This window comes from Anolis carolinensis, chromosome 5, assembly GCF_035594765.1.
Source record: "Anolis carolinensis isolate JA03-04 chromosome 5, rAnoCar3.1.pri, whole genome shotgun sequence".
NCBI classification, from domain to species: domain Eukaryota; kingdom Metazoa; phylum Chordata; class Lepidosauria; order Squamata; family Dactyloidae; genus Anolis; species Anolis carolinensis.
The window spans coordinates 86,042,696-86,058,726 of NC_085845.1; the positions used below are offsets into that span (position 1 = coordinate 86,042,696).

Below are 16,031 nucleotides of genomic sequence, written 5' to 3' on the forward strand. Positions count from 1 at the left end.
TAGGTACATGCAGTGGTCCAGACTAAGGCTGCACAAGAATTGAGTGACCATGTTATGATATCTGTATTTTGTTAGCAGCACTGGCTCACAGTATGTTTCGGAGCCCATTTTTAAAGTGACAGATCTAATATGTAGAACTCTGAACAACATGTAATCAAGTTACCATGAAGAATGCCTTCAAGTCATTTTTCAGCTTATGGTTGATGGGGACCTTTTATAGAGTTTACTTCACCCTGGTTATGTAATAACTTTTCTAGAGAAGCTCATTCAAGGTTTCTTGTTATTTTTCAGATAATTTTTAAATATAATCTTAGATTAGAATTAGAAGGGACCATAAAGTCAATCTAGTAAACTAAAGCTCTATTGCCTGTTTTTCTCTTCCTGTTTACTAAGCTTTAAAGACTGGGGAAGCAGGCATATAGAACTAAAGGCTGCTTGCTTTTGCTCTCAACTAAATCAGTGATTTAGCAAAGGACCCTCTCTCTTAGACCATGTACTCTAGGAGATCACATGCTCAAAACCAAAAAACACCCATCCAAGTCTTCAAGTAGAACACTGGCACTAAAGCACAAGCTCAGCTTCTCTCCTCAGAGATTTAAATATTCCTCCATGGGTTTTAGATAACTTCTAGTTTGTGTTTTTTAATTGTGATTCTAAAAAATAAAGTGCTAGTATCTGTATAGTCAAAATAATAGTTAATTCAGAAGTAGGAGAAAGCCTATGACTTGAGGAAAGGCCAAAGTTTGCAGAATTAGAAAAAAAGTTTTTGTAAAAAAGATTAAGAGGTGTACCTCTCATAGAGTCCCAAAACGTTGACAGTGACCCTTGAAAGAAAAAGTGGATGGAGCAGGAGGGGAAAGGGCAATATATCCCAGTGAACAAAACAGTGAAGAGAAGCATCCTAGTCTGTTACAATTAGTTAAGCTTCTATCCTTGTCTTAAAGAGTTGGATTTTTCTGACTCTTTTATTTATTTAAGTAATAATGGCTCCTTCTAATTATTTACATTTCTATTGTGTTTTTCAGCTTGAGCTTTCAAATATCTTACATACACACAATAATAAATAAAATGGTTCACTGAAGAGTGTATTTAGTTCATGATATGAATGGAAGTTAATTGTGTGGCTTAGTTAACATTAATTTTGGCCTTTTACTAAAATTAAGATAGTAGTTCTCTTAACTTTTAGTTGCATTTCTGTTGCATTATGTCTGTGAGAGTTTTTCATCAGAGGTATGTAAAACACAAGTGGAGGTTTTCCTGGAAATAACAAAATAAATTGGGATTAATTATTTTACTCACAAGTGAGAAGAGTTCACTACCATTTTTCTCTATCCACTTATGTATTCATGAGACAGTACTTACAAAGCGTCTTTTCACTTGTGATGAAAATCAAGATCAACTTGATAAAGCTTACCTTTTTGCATGTATTACTTTACACACCTTATTTAAGCTTGGTAATTATTATGGTAAGCATACAATTCATCAGGGAGAGAAATAGATTAACTTGAACTCCAGCTATACTTTTGATAAAGGATCAAGAATAAAACTAGTATTCCTACACTTCAAATGGACTTCAGGTACACTTAGTCTTACTTGGCATATAGGTTTTTTATTACCTTTGTGTGTCTTTTCATAAAAATTAAAATAAATATCTTTCTTTTAATAGGTGTGAAGGAAAAACCAAAAAGCAATGCCGAAGACCTGCAGATTAAAAAAGTAAAGAAGAAAAAGAAAAAGAAACATAAAGAGTGTGAAAAAAGGAAGCGTCCAAAAATGTACAGTAAATCTATTCAGACCATCTGCTCAGGAATGCTTTCTGATATTGAGGATCAAGACTCCAAAGGCATTGTTGATAATCACCTTAAGGATTTCAATGGAAAAAATATGGATCCCAAGAAGGATTCTGAGCACAAGGTACCAGAGAACAGTGAATTTCCATTTCCCTCACTAAAGGAGCCACGGGTTCAAAACAAACTGAAAAGCCTAGATACGTTGGAGTTCAGACAGTTCATTCATATTGAACACCAGCCTAATGGAGGAGCTTCAGTTGTCCATGCCTACAGTAATGAACTCTCCCACCTGTCTCCTGTGGAGATGGAGAGATTTGCGGATGAATTTGTGGGTCTGGTTTTCAGTGAAAATGAAAACTGTGCAGCTTACTATGTAATGGGAATTGTTCATGGGGCAGCTACTTATTTACCTGATTTTTTAGACTACTTTTCATTTAATTTTCCCAATTCACCAGTGAAAATGGAAATTTTGGGAAAGAAAGATATAGAGACAACAACTATGTCAAATTTTCATGCTCAGGTAAGATATTTTTAATATTTGACTTAATGCTCATATCTTTTTTTTCTTCTGTATAAATGAAATATGCTAACCAGGAGAATGCTGGGCAAGTTAACTATGCTAGCATTTTCTCCAGTTTACAATACTGCTTGAAGAACAGTTTTTTTCTGGCTGTGGCTGTTAGGTGACTTCAAGTCATTTCTGACTTACAGTAAGCATTTCAAACCTTTCAAGCAGTTTTCTTTGTAGAATTTGCTTAGAGAGAGTTTGCCTTTACCTTTTCTGAGGCTGAGAGACTGACTCGCCAACTGTAACCCACTGATTTTCAGTGGCTGAGTGGAGATTTGAATTCTGGTCTCCCATAACACTTGAATTGCTAACTGTGCTCGCTGTCATACTGCAGTAATATCCAAAATGTGCTGGGACATGCTGATATGCTTGGTAAAACATTTTAAAAACCCAGAATAGTGTACCTGTTATCTCAGTACATAATTCATTGCATGGGCTATGGCTGCTTCCAGATAGCGTATGACTGGGGATGGGGTACTTTATGTGTTGTGTTCGAAGACATGGTTATTTGTGTTCATGAAGGTTTTCATGGCCGGAACCACTGGGTTGCTGTGAATTTTCCGGGCTGTATGACCATGTTCCAGAAGCATTCTCTCCTGACGTTTCACCCACATCTGACAGGCATCCTCAGAGGTTTTGAGGTCTGTTGGAAACTAGGCTAGTGGGGTTAATATATCTGTGGAATGTCCAGAGTGGGAAAAAGAACTATTGTCTTTTTGAGGAAAGTGTGAATGTCGTAATTGACCATCTTGATTAGTATTGAATGGCCTTTCAACTCCAAAGTCTGGTTGCTTCTTGCCTGGGAGAATCTTTTGTTGAGAGGTGATTAGCTGGCCCTGATAGTTTCTTGTCTGGATTTCCCCTGTTTTTGAGTATTGTCCCTTATTTACTGTCCTGATTTTAGAGCTTTTTAATACTGGTAGCCAGCTTTTGTTCATTTTCATGGTTTCCTCCTTTTTGTTGAAATTGGCCACATGTTTCTTTGGTCTGTAGGGCCCAGTTTATGTGGTTCAGTTCATCTTGGAGGAGGTGGGGTTCGCAGACACAACATATTATTTGAGAACACAGACATTTTGGACCACTCTAATAACCACCATGTCTGACTACACAGAGAAGCCATTGAAATCCACAAACACGTGGGCAATCAACAAAACGGAGGAAATCATGAAAATGAAAAAATCTGGCTACCAGTATTAAAAAACTCTAACATCAAGATATTCCACAGATATATAAACCCCATTTGCCTAGTTTCCAACAGACCTCAAACCTCTGAGGATGCCTTCCATAGATGTGGATGAAATGTGGATGAAACTTCGGGCAATAATACTTCTGGAACATGACCATACAGTCAAGTAAACTCACAGCAACCAAATGGTTCTTTCATACCCGGTGTACAGACAGTAGGAGAAACACGTTAGTAACAGTGAGAAACTGTGGAGTAACAAAACCGATGACTCCTGAGTGTGGATACTCTTACTGCAATGTAATATCTGAAACTGAAGAAAATAGTAGGATTTCTCTATGTGTTTTGACTTCCCAATTGTAAGCTGAGATATGCATGGAGCACACCAATGGGTGCTTTGTACCTGTGGGCTAAATTTGAACACTTCATGGGCTGAATTAGGTCCATGGGCTGGAGGTTTCCCTTTGCCCTCTATAAAGATTACTGTTTTGAGACACAAGTCAGTTCCACTAGTTTTGTATCTAGTTTTATTCCTTGACTATTGTAACCTGTTGTCAAAGTAGGAAGTAAGATATTTTATTTTCATAGTTTGAAAATGATCAGTTGCCAAGAATATTCTTTGGAGAAACTTTCTTGCAATTTTCTAATGGTGTATACTTTTTGTGGGGAAAGGATGTTGGGGGAAAGAATGCATGGAGGAAAGTTTAAAACCTAAGCATTACAGAATCAGAGTTGGAAAGAACCACAGGTCATCTACTCCAACCCCCTGCCGTGCTGGAAGACACAATTAAAACTCATCCAACTGCTCTTTATTAGACCTTAAAGAATAAAGAGTTCGCATCCCCTTCAGATATTTGAAGATAGCTGACTCATATTTAGCATGTAATAATAACAGCAACAACAAATTTGTTACCCACCTCTCTCTGCAGTTAGTCTGCTGAGTCTGTGGTTAAGATCCCTTTCATGTGTACTGCTTTCTATCCAGGCTTAACCCACCCCATTTTTGTGCATTTTATTTTCTATTTATTCCTGTTGAGTTCTTTTTGTAAATTTTGAGCCCATTCTGTAATCTGTCACATTGAATGCTGACCTTGAAAGGTAGAATATAAATACTTTTTAAAAAATTCAATAAAATAAAATATGAAAATAAAAACGAAGCAGAAATGCAATAAAATTGAAATGACAAGTGAAATAACATCAAAAAATAAAATGAAAAATGAAATAAAATAAAAGTGAAATGAATTGGAAAGAAATACAATAAAAATAAAAACAAAATATCAAATAGAATATATATATAGGGGGGGGGGGGAGAAGGGGAGCATTGCCTACTATTGCTGGTATTGATTCCACTACACTCACAGTGGACACAGCAGCACAGGGGGAAAACAATATTTTGATACAAGGCATTCTGAGAGTCTGGACCTTATTTTAAAGATAATTGGGAATCCCAGAACCATACTCTGTACAGCTTGCCTTTAAATTTATTAATGGTGTTGTGGCAAAAGTGGGTTATAAACAAAGTACTGTAATTCACCCGTAATAGTTGCCACTGCATAATTGTCACATACCTAGCTTTAGCTCCAAAAATGGCTTCCAGCCTCCATATAATCTCATGGTCAAGGTACCTCTGAGATTGCAGGCCACATTGGCACTCCCTGGCCCAGTGCCTGAATGTGAGTAGGTTCGAGTGTTGAGCACCTGTCGCATGATACACTGGGTCTTGATGGTCTGGGAATTGATAGCAGGAGCTTGAATTCTCCCATCATTCCTTTTTTCTCCCTGGCAAGGCAGTTCAAAAAATAGAGCTCTTTGGAGCTTGGATCTTACCTCCTCCCTCCTTTCTCCAAGGCAAGACAATTACAAAAATAGAAATGGAGCTGTTTGTTTGTGTCTGTATCATCCCCTTTCCTCTTCCACCTGTCTCAGAGGTGAGGAAGTTTTTTTTTAAATCAGAAATTGGAGAATCAAAGACAAACTTTTTTCATCACATAATAGCTTCATCTCCCTTTTCTCAGTTAAAAAAAAGGGATTAAAAGTGTAACTATTATGTGATGAAATTCAGTATGTGGAGTTCATATGTCTTGCTTTCAAGTCCACTAGTACTTTCATATCAGCACCCTCCCTATATACCTTTAAAAATGCACATGTTGGTGTTTTCTTGTGAAATTTATCAGCATAATAGAGACGTACATCTCCCATGGTACATGGAGAAGAATGCAAATTCTGCTGGTAGAGGTTGCCTATCCTTTTGTATAAGCCATTAGGGAAGGTGGAGAGTTCTCTTTCTCAGAACTGTCTTTAACGGTCCTTTTGACCAGTATAAATCTTTATATTGGATTTACAAGTTAGATACTCTCTGATAGATTTTATTAGTTATTTAAAGATCTTGCAGGATTAGTTATTTAAAGATCTTGCAGGTCGTTGCTTGTTGTACCTATTTGTGCAATAACTGTACAGTATATTATTTCCCTCTTGCATGTAGCAGTTCTTATTGAATGGTTTTGGATTTTATAAATGTGATCAGCTAATTATCTTTTTTTTCAAATTACTGCTAAACTGTTCCTTTTTGAAGGCAATCAGTTCATTTCATGGCATATTAATGACCTAGTACTAGAGATGGTTAAGTCACGGTAGCATCTGATTTCTGTTTTTGCCTTTAAACAGCTGAACAAAATGTTCACATTCAACCCATTTAAAAACATAAATATTAACTCCTATTGTAATCTAGCACATTGCTATGAATTTCAGCTTTGTATAAAGTGCAGGGAAATGATCAATATACCTCTGGAAAGGGTAACTTTTCAAATCACTTAATTAATATTTAGATGATCAGATAATAGCAAATACCATAGTTTAATCTGAAGTCATTTAGATGATCAGATAATAGCAAATACCATAGTTTAATCTGAAGTCTTAGTTTGGCATATGTTTAGTGATTCAACATACTCAGCTCTTGATTTTACCCCATAGCTTGATCAGTGAGCCAGCATGGTGTAGTGGTTTTGAACATTGAACGGGGGGCACCTGCATTGTAGAATTAACACAGTTAGACATCACTTTAAATGCCTTGACCCAGTGCTATAAAATTGTGGGATTTGTAGCACGCTTTGGCTTAGAAGGCTAAAGATCTTACAAAACTGCTATTCCCATGATAGTATAGCATTGAGCAATGGCAGTTGAAACTGGGTCATACTTCATTAATTCCACATTGTTGATGCAACTTTTGGACTCTAGCGGGTTGGTTATCCAAAAAAATGCAACAGATCTCTTAGATGGAGTTGTCTTATTTGGCAGAAATGTTCAAAAGCTAATCCTATTAAGGATGTACAAGATCTTATTTTTAATATTAAAAACCTCTTTTCTCTTTCCATCTGCTTTTTTGTTTTGTTTTGTTAATAACGCTTTATTTTCTCTCTCTCCATTTATGTTCTCTGGTGTCCCTTCCCTTGACTGATGATGGCAGCAGAACTGATTCTGTCTGTTGCTTTCTAATTGCAACAATTCTGATTTCCCATGTTCACACTCTTTCTTAATAATAAACATGTTAAGTTATTCCATTTATCTGTTTTGAAATTTTAATTTGGCATTTCTGGAATGGCTTTCATATATAAAGTTTACACAGATGCCTCATATGTTTCATACTATTCATATAAACAAAAGTATGCCATATCAACAAGATTATTTTATTATTTAAACCACTTTGAGACTAAAAGGCACTTGGAAGTGACTTACATTGAATCAGTAAACAAAACATTCTTTGTCCACAGGCACATAATCTAAAATAATTGACATGAGGAAAAAAGATGGGAAGAAAACTTGGTCATTAGTATTTAATTATAGTCTTTATAATAACTGGATGGAATGTAAAACAATTCCAGGGAAAGAAGAGCTGGTTTTTTAAAATGCTGCTTTCCATTGCCTTCTGATCCATTTTACTCATTTATGATGTATGCAGGTTAAGGTCGAGGGGACTGTAAATTAGGCATGTCTTTCACAAAGTATATACAAAACAGGAAAAAATTGTGTCATGGTGAATTTCTTCCCTGTAGGTACATCATATATTTCCCATGTATGTAGAAACATACCATAAAATAGTACCTTCACATATTGAGAAATCATGTTTTTTTAGGTGTAAAGATCTCATGATAATAGCCCATATAAACAATTTCTTATTTTTGGAAGAAGTGTAATGGTTTGCTTTTGACAAAATATGGAGATTTCATAAAATTCTGGCTAATACAGGTAAACCTCAAATCGCTAAATAGATGTGTTCTTGGATGTTACTTCTTCAGCCAAAAATTTGGCACCAGGGGCGGAAATAATATGGAAAGAATAGGGATACATAATCTAAAAATGATGAGCAATTCAATATGTTTCAGGAAACTTTGTATTAATAGCTAACGATATGCACATATGAACTTAAATGACCATGTAACCTAAATTTTGCACAAGTTAACACAAACATTTTGAACTTTCTGTAGACCATTTGAAAGTTTCTAACAAAATGCAAAAATATCTGCTTTGTCTTTCCCCCCTTATATAACATGGCACTCGAATTTAGTTATTTAAATGAGCACGGTTCTCTGAGACTTCATTGCAGGACTCAAGTTTTGAATGAATGAAAGCGTGAACTGAGCTGGGAGTGGGTTTTAGGATTCCTCACAGTCACTTCCTGTCTCTTGTCTATTGGTTTCTCTTTCATTTGCCAGTAGAGATAATCTGTTACTCCAGATAAAAGCTGATTCATCGTTACAGCATCAAGCCTTGTGGGTGGGCTGGCTCTACTGTTTTCCACTGAGTGGAAAGAATGAGAAGGAACCCATTTCTAGCTGTATGTGCTCAAAACATTGGTAAAAAGACACTTCTTTTTCCGAGGCTTCATTAACTCAGGCATACCTGTAATGTCTTTTTTCTAATCTGACTCATTGTTTTTACATACCAGTATTTCTTAAATTTTTAATGTAAACATTTTATTGCCACAATTAGTTTTAGAGAATTTTATATTGTTTCACAATTTAGGCTAATCTTTTTTATATATCTAAAGCATGTATCCTAAGTTTATGTGGAAAAATATCACATTGCAAACTTTGATTGGAAGATTAGTTAGCTAAAGATGGTTGTAGGATTTTCTGTGGCAGAAAGAATATATAAACACAAGCTGCGTGTGTTTAAGAACAGTTTTCCTTTCCCATGCCAATTGTGGATAAGCTGCTGGTCAAAATATCACTACATGTTGTTCTTTTGGAAACAGAATGAATGGCTGTGGGGTATGTTTATGCCTATAAAAACTGAAAATTTAATAGTCAAAAAGAGGAGGGAAGAAAGAAAGAAAAATCTGCTCTCGAATTAAGTATTAAAAATAATAACAAGTGATTTTAAACAATAGATATGCTAATACGTAAACATTCAACGTAACTGCTACCCTGTTCCCCCAGAAATAAGACATCCCCTGAAAATAAGACCTAATAGAGGTTTTTCTGAATTGCTAAATATAAGGCCTCCCCCGAAAGTAAGACGTAGCAAAGTTTTTGTTTGAAAGCATGCCTGCCAAAAAGAACATCAGAGCATGCAGGATTGGTAAATGTACATGGAAATAATGGTTGTAACAAGAAATTCTCAATAGGATTCACAGTTTGTCTGGTTATGCTGGTTTGTGATGACTACTGTACAGTATATAATAAATGTTCTTTTTTTGTTGTTCAACAATAAATGTGAATTCTTCTTCATGGAAAAATAAGACATCCCCTGAAAATAAGACCTAGTGCATCTTTGGGAGTAAAAATTAGTATAAGACACTGTCTTATTTTCGGGGAAACACGGTATTGTGATTATTTTCAAGTTTAAAGGTGAATCCTCCAGCTGTGGTCTGTTTTGTGCTTTTATTTCACTGCATAGGGAAGTAATCTATGAGATAATAGGCTTGCATCAGGCAGAACATATAGGACTGTATTGGTTTGTAAATTGATAAAACCACTTAATAGATTGAAATTCTGTTGTTGAACCAAATTGTTTTGGTTCAGTAACTGTGCCATAGATGAACTTTTTCAGTGTAGTGTCAATTCAATTCTGTCATGTGTTAATAGTTCAGCTTGGAACATTGTGACAATTCTGGGTACCACAGTTGAAGGGAGATGTTGACAAGCTGGAAGGCATCCAGAGGAGAGCGACTAAAATGATTAAGGGTCTGGAGAACAAGCCATATGAGGAGTGGCTTAATGAGCTGGGCATGTTTAGCCTGCAGAAGAGAAGGCTGAGAGGAGACATGATAGCCATGTATAAATGTGTGAGGGGAAGTCATAGGGAGGAGGGAGCAAGCTTGTTTTCTGCTGCCCTGGAGACTAGGATGCAGAACAATGGCTTAAACTACAGGAAAGGAGATTCCACCTGAACATTAGGAAGAACTTCCTCACTGTGAGAGCTGTTTGGCAATGGAACTCTCTGCCTTGGAGTATGGTGGAGGCTCCTTTTTTGGAGGCTTTTAAGCAAAGGCTGGATGCCCATCTGTCAGGGGTGCTTTGAATGAGATTTTCCTACTTCTTGCAAGGGGTTGGACTGGATGGCCCGTGAAGTCTCTTCCAACTCTATGATTCTATGATATCATAAGTGTAACTGACTTTTAATCCTTTTTTAAAAAATAAATAAGAGATGGGAAAGTTCCTGGAGCCTAGAGACTAATGTTCTTCCGATTTACCACAGATTACAAAATGCAAGAGATCAAAATATGATCGGGTGCCCATGTTCAGATTGGCTTTGAGTATGCATGTTGTTAAACTGAGCATTCTGTGTCCGAACTGAGTATAGTTCTAGGTCTTTTCAAGTGGTAAATGTTGTAGTTCTGCTGGTTTCTGTTATGTATATGTATAGAAAAATGATGTTTTGTTTTCTCTTCATTTAATTTTCTTGATTTAATTCATACTGTGCTTTTCTCTCAATTTTGGACTGAAGATGACTTGCAGTATATGTTCTCTTTTAATTGGATTGTAGCATCATTACAATACAGCCACATAAGTTTTTTTTATCCCAGTGTTCTGTGCAGCCACCTTTTCTTACCTGCTGTTTTCTTCTTAACCTTTGTCTTCTACAGTATTTTTGCCATATTTTAAAATAAATATTTCATTTTTCCTAATTATACATTAATGTAGTAAATGGTCCCCTTTTAAAAGTTTACAGTGTTGTGAATAATTTTAATTCAATAGCCGAATATTACTTCTGTTTTACAAAGTATTCAATACTGTTTTGCAAGTGTTAACAATTTTGTGAATTGGTATGAGGACAAAGTGATTGACACTTTTTTATTGTAAATGGTTTGATTACAGGTAAAAAGAACCTATTCCCATGGTACTTATAGAGCTGGCCCCATGAGACAAATCAGCTTAGTTGGAGCAGTGGATGAGGAAGTGGGGGACTACTTTCCAGAGTTCCTTGATATGCTGGAAGATTCACCTTTGTTGAAAGTAAGAAGGAAAACGAATAGGGAAGGGGGTTGACATTTCTTTCAATTAAAAACCACATTGCCGTTGTAGAAATTAGCTCTAAGACAGCCAAAATAGCTACATAATTAGGGGTAAAGGTGCTAGTAAATATTCTTGTTCCTTCAGTTTATTTATGTAACTTTAATTCTTCATTCAGTTCACATTCTGATGTCTGAGACAATTGATTTCAAATTGTGATCTGGTTCCTAGCCAAACCAAATCAGTGTAACTTAAGTGTTGATATATCAAGTTACCATTACTTCAGTGGCGTGTTCTGATTAGGTATAATAAGAAGCAGACCAAAGTTTGAATATATTGCATGTTTATAATTAAGTGAAACATTCATGTTGAAGTATACTGTGTTCACTTGCAGCCTATCCCTTTTATAAATGGACATCTTCAAAATGTCGGGATTTGATTGGAAAATGTTGATGATATTGGGTAACATTGTGCATTTTAGAAATGGTCCATTCTCATTTTTTTGAAATACATCTGCGTATATACTGCCAGTCTGTTGCCAAGCACAGTTCAAAGTGCTGGCTTTAACCTATTAAGCCCTAAGCTGTTCTGGCCCAGCTTACCTGTCTGAATGTATCTCCTTCTATGAACCATCTTGGAGGTTAAGATTATGCAGACAGGCCCTGCTCTTGGTCCCACCTCTTTTGTAGGCGTGATTGGCGAGGACGAGAGACAGGGCCTTCTTAGTAGTGGCCCCTCGTCTATGGAACCCCTTCCCTAATGAAATCAGATCAGCCCCTTCTCTTCTGACCTTCAGGGAAAAACTTAAGATGTGACTTTGAGACCAAGCTTTTGACAAGTAATTGGAGCAGTGAAATTAGTAACCTTGAATCAAAGTGATTGCCAAATGGAACAGTCTGGGATTATGATTTGGATGGCATGATTGTTTGATTTTAATTGTAACTGTTATTTTAATATATGTGTGTGGCATCAAATTGCTGCTTGTTGTAAGGCCGCCTTGAATTCCCTTTGGGGGGAGAAGGGCAAGGTACAAATATGGTAAATAAATAAATATGCTGTTTTGAAATTTAATTTTAATTTAAAGTTTTTGTTTGTGAGACTATCCGATTGTAGGGTTTGGAAAATAACATTGACTTTGAAAAAAAAATCCTGTTTCTTCTCAGTGTACTCTGCCGTGGGGGACACTTTCTAGTTTGAAGTTAGAGACTCGTAAGGATAGTGATGATGGTCCCATCATGTGGGTACGTCCAGGAGAGCAAATGATCCCTGTGGCAGACATGCCAAAGTCACCTTTCAAAAGGAAAAGGTATGTGGAAAAATCATAACACCTCCATCAACATATGAAAATTATGCCAGCATAACAGAAAATATTTTATCACAAATGCATAGTAAACAATATAAGTAAAATCTTCTAAATGTTGTGAGTAAATACACAGAATAGATTGCTATGTTTTAGATGCCACAACCAAAAAGGCACTATTATCTAGCTACCATTTGTGTTGACTGCAAATGTATATGGATTCAAAGAAATTGTATATGTTCACATGGAAAGAAGTGATGCTTAGCCCTTTGGCCTAATTATTATTCTGCTTTTTTTCTAACTACCTTGAGAAATATTGTGGAGTGGTTGTTCATTGCTAAAGGGTTAACAAACCTCTTTCGATTTTAAGGTCTTTTAGTCTCTTTGTAGAGAGAAAAAGAGGGGTAATAATAATAATAATAATAATAATAATAATAATAATAATAATAATAATAATAATAATAATAATTTATGAGGAAGTTATTTAAGGTCCATGTTGTGGTCATGCATTTGGATGCTGAATAGGAGCAGTTCACAGTCACATGGCTTGTATTTCCACAGTGGACACTAATGCCTTCCAACCTCTTCAATGTGTGCATGTTTCTGGTAGTGGACTTACCTGCTGAACTTGTTTATAGAGAAGTTACTCAGCCAGCATTAATAATATAAAGTCATGCAGTTTAGAATTTCTGTGAGCAAGAGCCAGCATTTCTTCTCACACATCATTTAGTTCCTAAATACAAAAACTGAAAAGAGTGAGAATATGATGACAGTGAGCTAGAATGGTAAGTTTTAAGTTTCTGCACCCAATTTGCAGCCTGTAATGGCCACCATGTTGTCACAGGAACAGAGAATGCACATTTCTCTCTCCTAGGAGGAGGGTGTATATAATAATAATAATAATAAATAAGTTTTTTTTATTATCCGCCTCTCCTTTTGGTGGAGAAAAAGATTAGGCAAGACTATGAATGTGAAATGTCTAGAGTGCATTTTACTTCATCACAATTACCATGTTCAGGGCACTGCAGTAGCTCAATCAACAGCTAGGAAGATGATTTTATGACTTATGTAAATAAATTTCATTAGTGAGATTAATATGAGTCTAGGTCTTATAAATGTCTCCCTCTTTGGCATTATTCACTTTTTAGTAGATGCTTCTTGTCACAATATTTGACAATTCTTACCTTGAATGTTGATATATTGATAAGGCATAGTTTATGGAAGCTAATACTGAGAGCTATGGTTGTGTCAGACTTGTAAATATAATCTGAGATAAAACATGACCTCTATAGTAGAGTTTGTGTGGCAATTCTTTTTGAAATATGTCTTTGTTCTGATTTTTCTTGGTACATATGTATTATTAGTAAAAACAAAGAAAATTTAAATGAGAAGTATGCTTGCATAATACTGTGTTCAGTTGCTCATTGATACTACTTATGATACAACATTTTAAAGGTAAATTTGACATTTGGGCTCTCCCCCTTTTTAACAGAACTACCAATGAAATAAAAAATCTGCAGTACCTACCTCGTACTAGTGAGCCTCGTGAAATGCTGTTTGAAGACAGGACACGAGCCCATGCAGATCACATAGGACAAGGGTTTGAACGACAGACAACAGCTGCTGTGGGAGTATTAAAAGCAGTGCATTGTGGAGAGTGGTAGGTATTTGTCAGGTTATTTAGGGTTAACATCTAAAAAATAGCTGCATGAAATCGGGAGTGATGTCAAACTCTTGTTGTGTATTCTCTTGCTGCATCCCTCTTAGTTTGCCAATGAAGAGGCAACATAGGGGACTAGAAGATAATCGGTATGGTGTTACTGATTCTGAAAAAGGGAAGTTTGAATTCCTAAAAATAAAAATATTAATCTGGCATTTGTTAACACAGACACAACAGCCGGAGTGTAGCATTATACTGATCAGGTTGAGTAGAGTAGAAGTAGGTAGGATTTCTGAATTGAGCCATTTCCCCCCTTTTGAGCTCTAGAATAATCTGTTCTTGAAATCTGTTCAGGAAGATTATTTCTATTCATCACAGTGCATGACTTATTTTTCTCTCAGTTGTATGGAGTTCAATTAAAAAAAATCATAAATGCAGGCAAAATGCTAAAGCATTGTGACAGCTGAAAGCATTTGTCTGTCTGTTGGTAGCTGGATTGAACTCTGTAGAAAAAGCATCAGCCATGAACAAGCTGGATTTAAAAGTAAATCCACCCTTTTTTTATTTGTGTTTTATAGTGGTGAAATGTGGTAAATTATGCTGTCTTGAACAAAATTTCTTTGTCTAAAGATAGGATCTGTAGGTCAAAGATCGTAATTTGAATTGTTGTATTTCATGTATTCTTGATGATTTGGTTTTGTGTATACAAATATTTAGAAAGAACAAATAATTAATTTAGCAATAACACTGATGGTAGTACATTTTTTTCTTGTATAGGCCTGAACAACCTCGTATAACCAAAGATGTTATTTGCTTTCATGCAGAAGATTTCTTAGAGGTAGTTCAACGATTGCAACTAGATTTGCATGAACCTCCACTTTCACAGGTAACTCTTTTGACTGATAAGTCCTTTGAGAAAGTTGCCATGCTTGAAACAATGTTATTAATGTACTTACTTTTTCTTTCTAGTGTGTCCAGTGGGTTGATGATGCAAAACTTAACCAATTACGAAGGGAAGGCATTCGGTATGCCAGAATTCAGTTGCACGATAACGATATTTATTTTATTCCGAGGAATGTTGTACATCAGTTTAAGACTGTTTCAGCGGTGTGCAGTTTGGCTTGGCACGTTCGGCTTAAGCTCTACCACTCAGAGGGAGAAAATCAAACAATCTACGACAAAGATCCACCAACAGATCCCTCAACTTCTCTTGTAGGACTTCACAGTGATGATGTAATCCATTCAGCAAACATAAATGCCTCTGAAGACACCAAATTTTTAGGCAGCATACAAACTAAATACGTAAAACAGGAGTTTTCTTGCATGCAACATGAACCTTCAGTATCTCTCAAAAGTAAAGAAGAACCCACTACTGTTAATCCTTATGAAAAAACAACAGCAACCAATGCTGTGGACTGTTGGGATGTCAAAGCAAAGCTGGATCATGGTCAGTTGTCAGGATCTAAGTTTGAAATAGACTCTGAATTTGAACATGATGAAAGAGATTTAGAAGACAACTTGTGCAGAGGGAGTCACGTGAACCTGGAGGACACACGACAAAGCAGTTCAGCACATCCAAGTCTGCATGTCAAACAAGAAGATGACTTTTTGTGTTAAAGTTGTATATATGTTTTTAAATTCCTTTTTAAACATGACATAATAATGTAAAAATACTTAAATTTTGTGAGGCAGGTTTATTAACTTGTCCTCACATCTGTTACAGAAAATAGTTTATGTAGCTTTGTAACATTCCTCAGTGCCTGTCCATAACTGTGAAAGTATCAAAGCACTTAGGGCCAGATGCACTGTAAACACTGCAGGTGTAACATAAAGAAGTCTTTAAATATGAGTTGTAGGTTTTAGAATAGAGCTGACATTTAACATATATTTTTTGTAAAATAAGCCAGAATTCTTTTTTGATGATTCCAGGCTTTTCCATAGAGCTTATTTATACTGATTTTTTTTCTTTTTAATGTGTCAGCACTGTAGTGTAAATAGCTTTTTTTAAAAAAAGAAATCTTTTTAGTGTGATTTATATTGAAATGTGAGCCACTTAATAAAGGTTCATAATAACAATAA

The 16,031-nt window shown here is 35.8% G+C and overlaps 1 protein-coding gene across 1 annotated transcript in view; it reads left to right on the plus strand.

The window, feature by feature from the left end:
- rsbn1l (round spermatid basic protein 1 like) overlaps positions 1-16,031 on the plus strand; it is a 31,724-nt gene extending 15,693 nt beyond the window's left edge. Inside the window, exons 3-8 of the mRNA XM_003221487.4 lie at positions 1,667-2,310; positions 10,858-10,995; positions 12,156-12,298; positions 13,785-13,952; positions 14,730-14,838; positions 14,922-16,031. Coding sequence (XP_003221535.1) covers positions 1,667-2,310; positions 10,858-10,995; positions 12,156-12,298; positions 13,785-13,952; positions 14,730-14,838; positions 14,922-15,569 — 1,850 coding nt within the window. The 3' untranslated portion in view covers positions 15,570-16,031. The remainder of the gene's footprint in view (positions 1-1,666; positions 2,311-10,857; positions 10,996-12,155; positions 12,299-13,784; positions 13,953-14,729; positions 14,839-14,921) is intronic.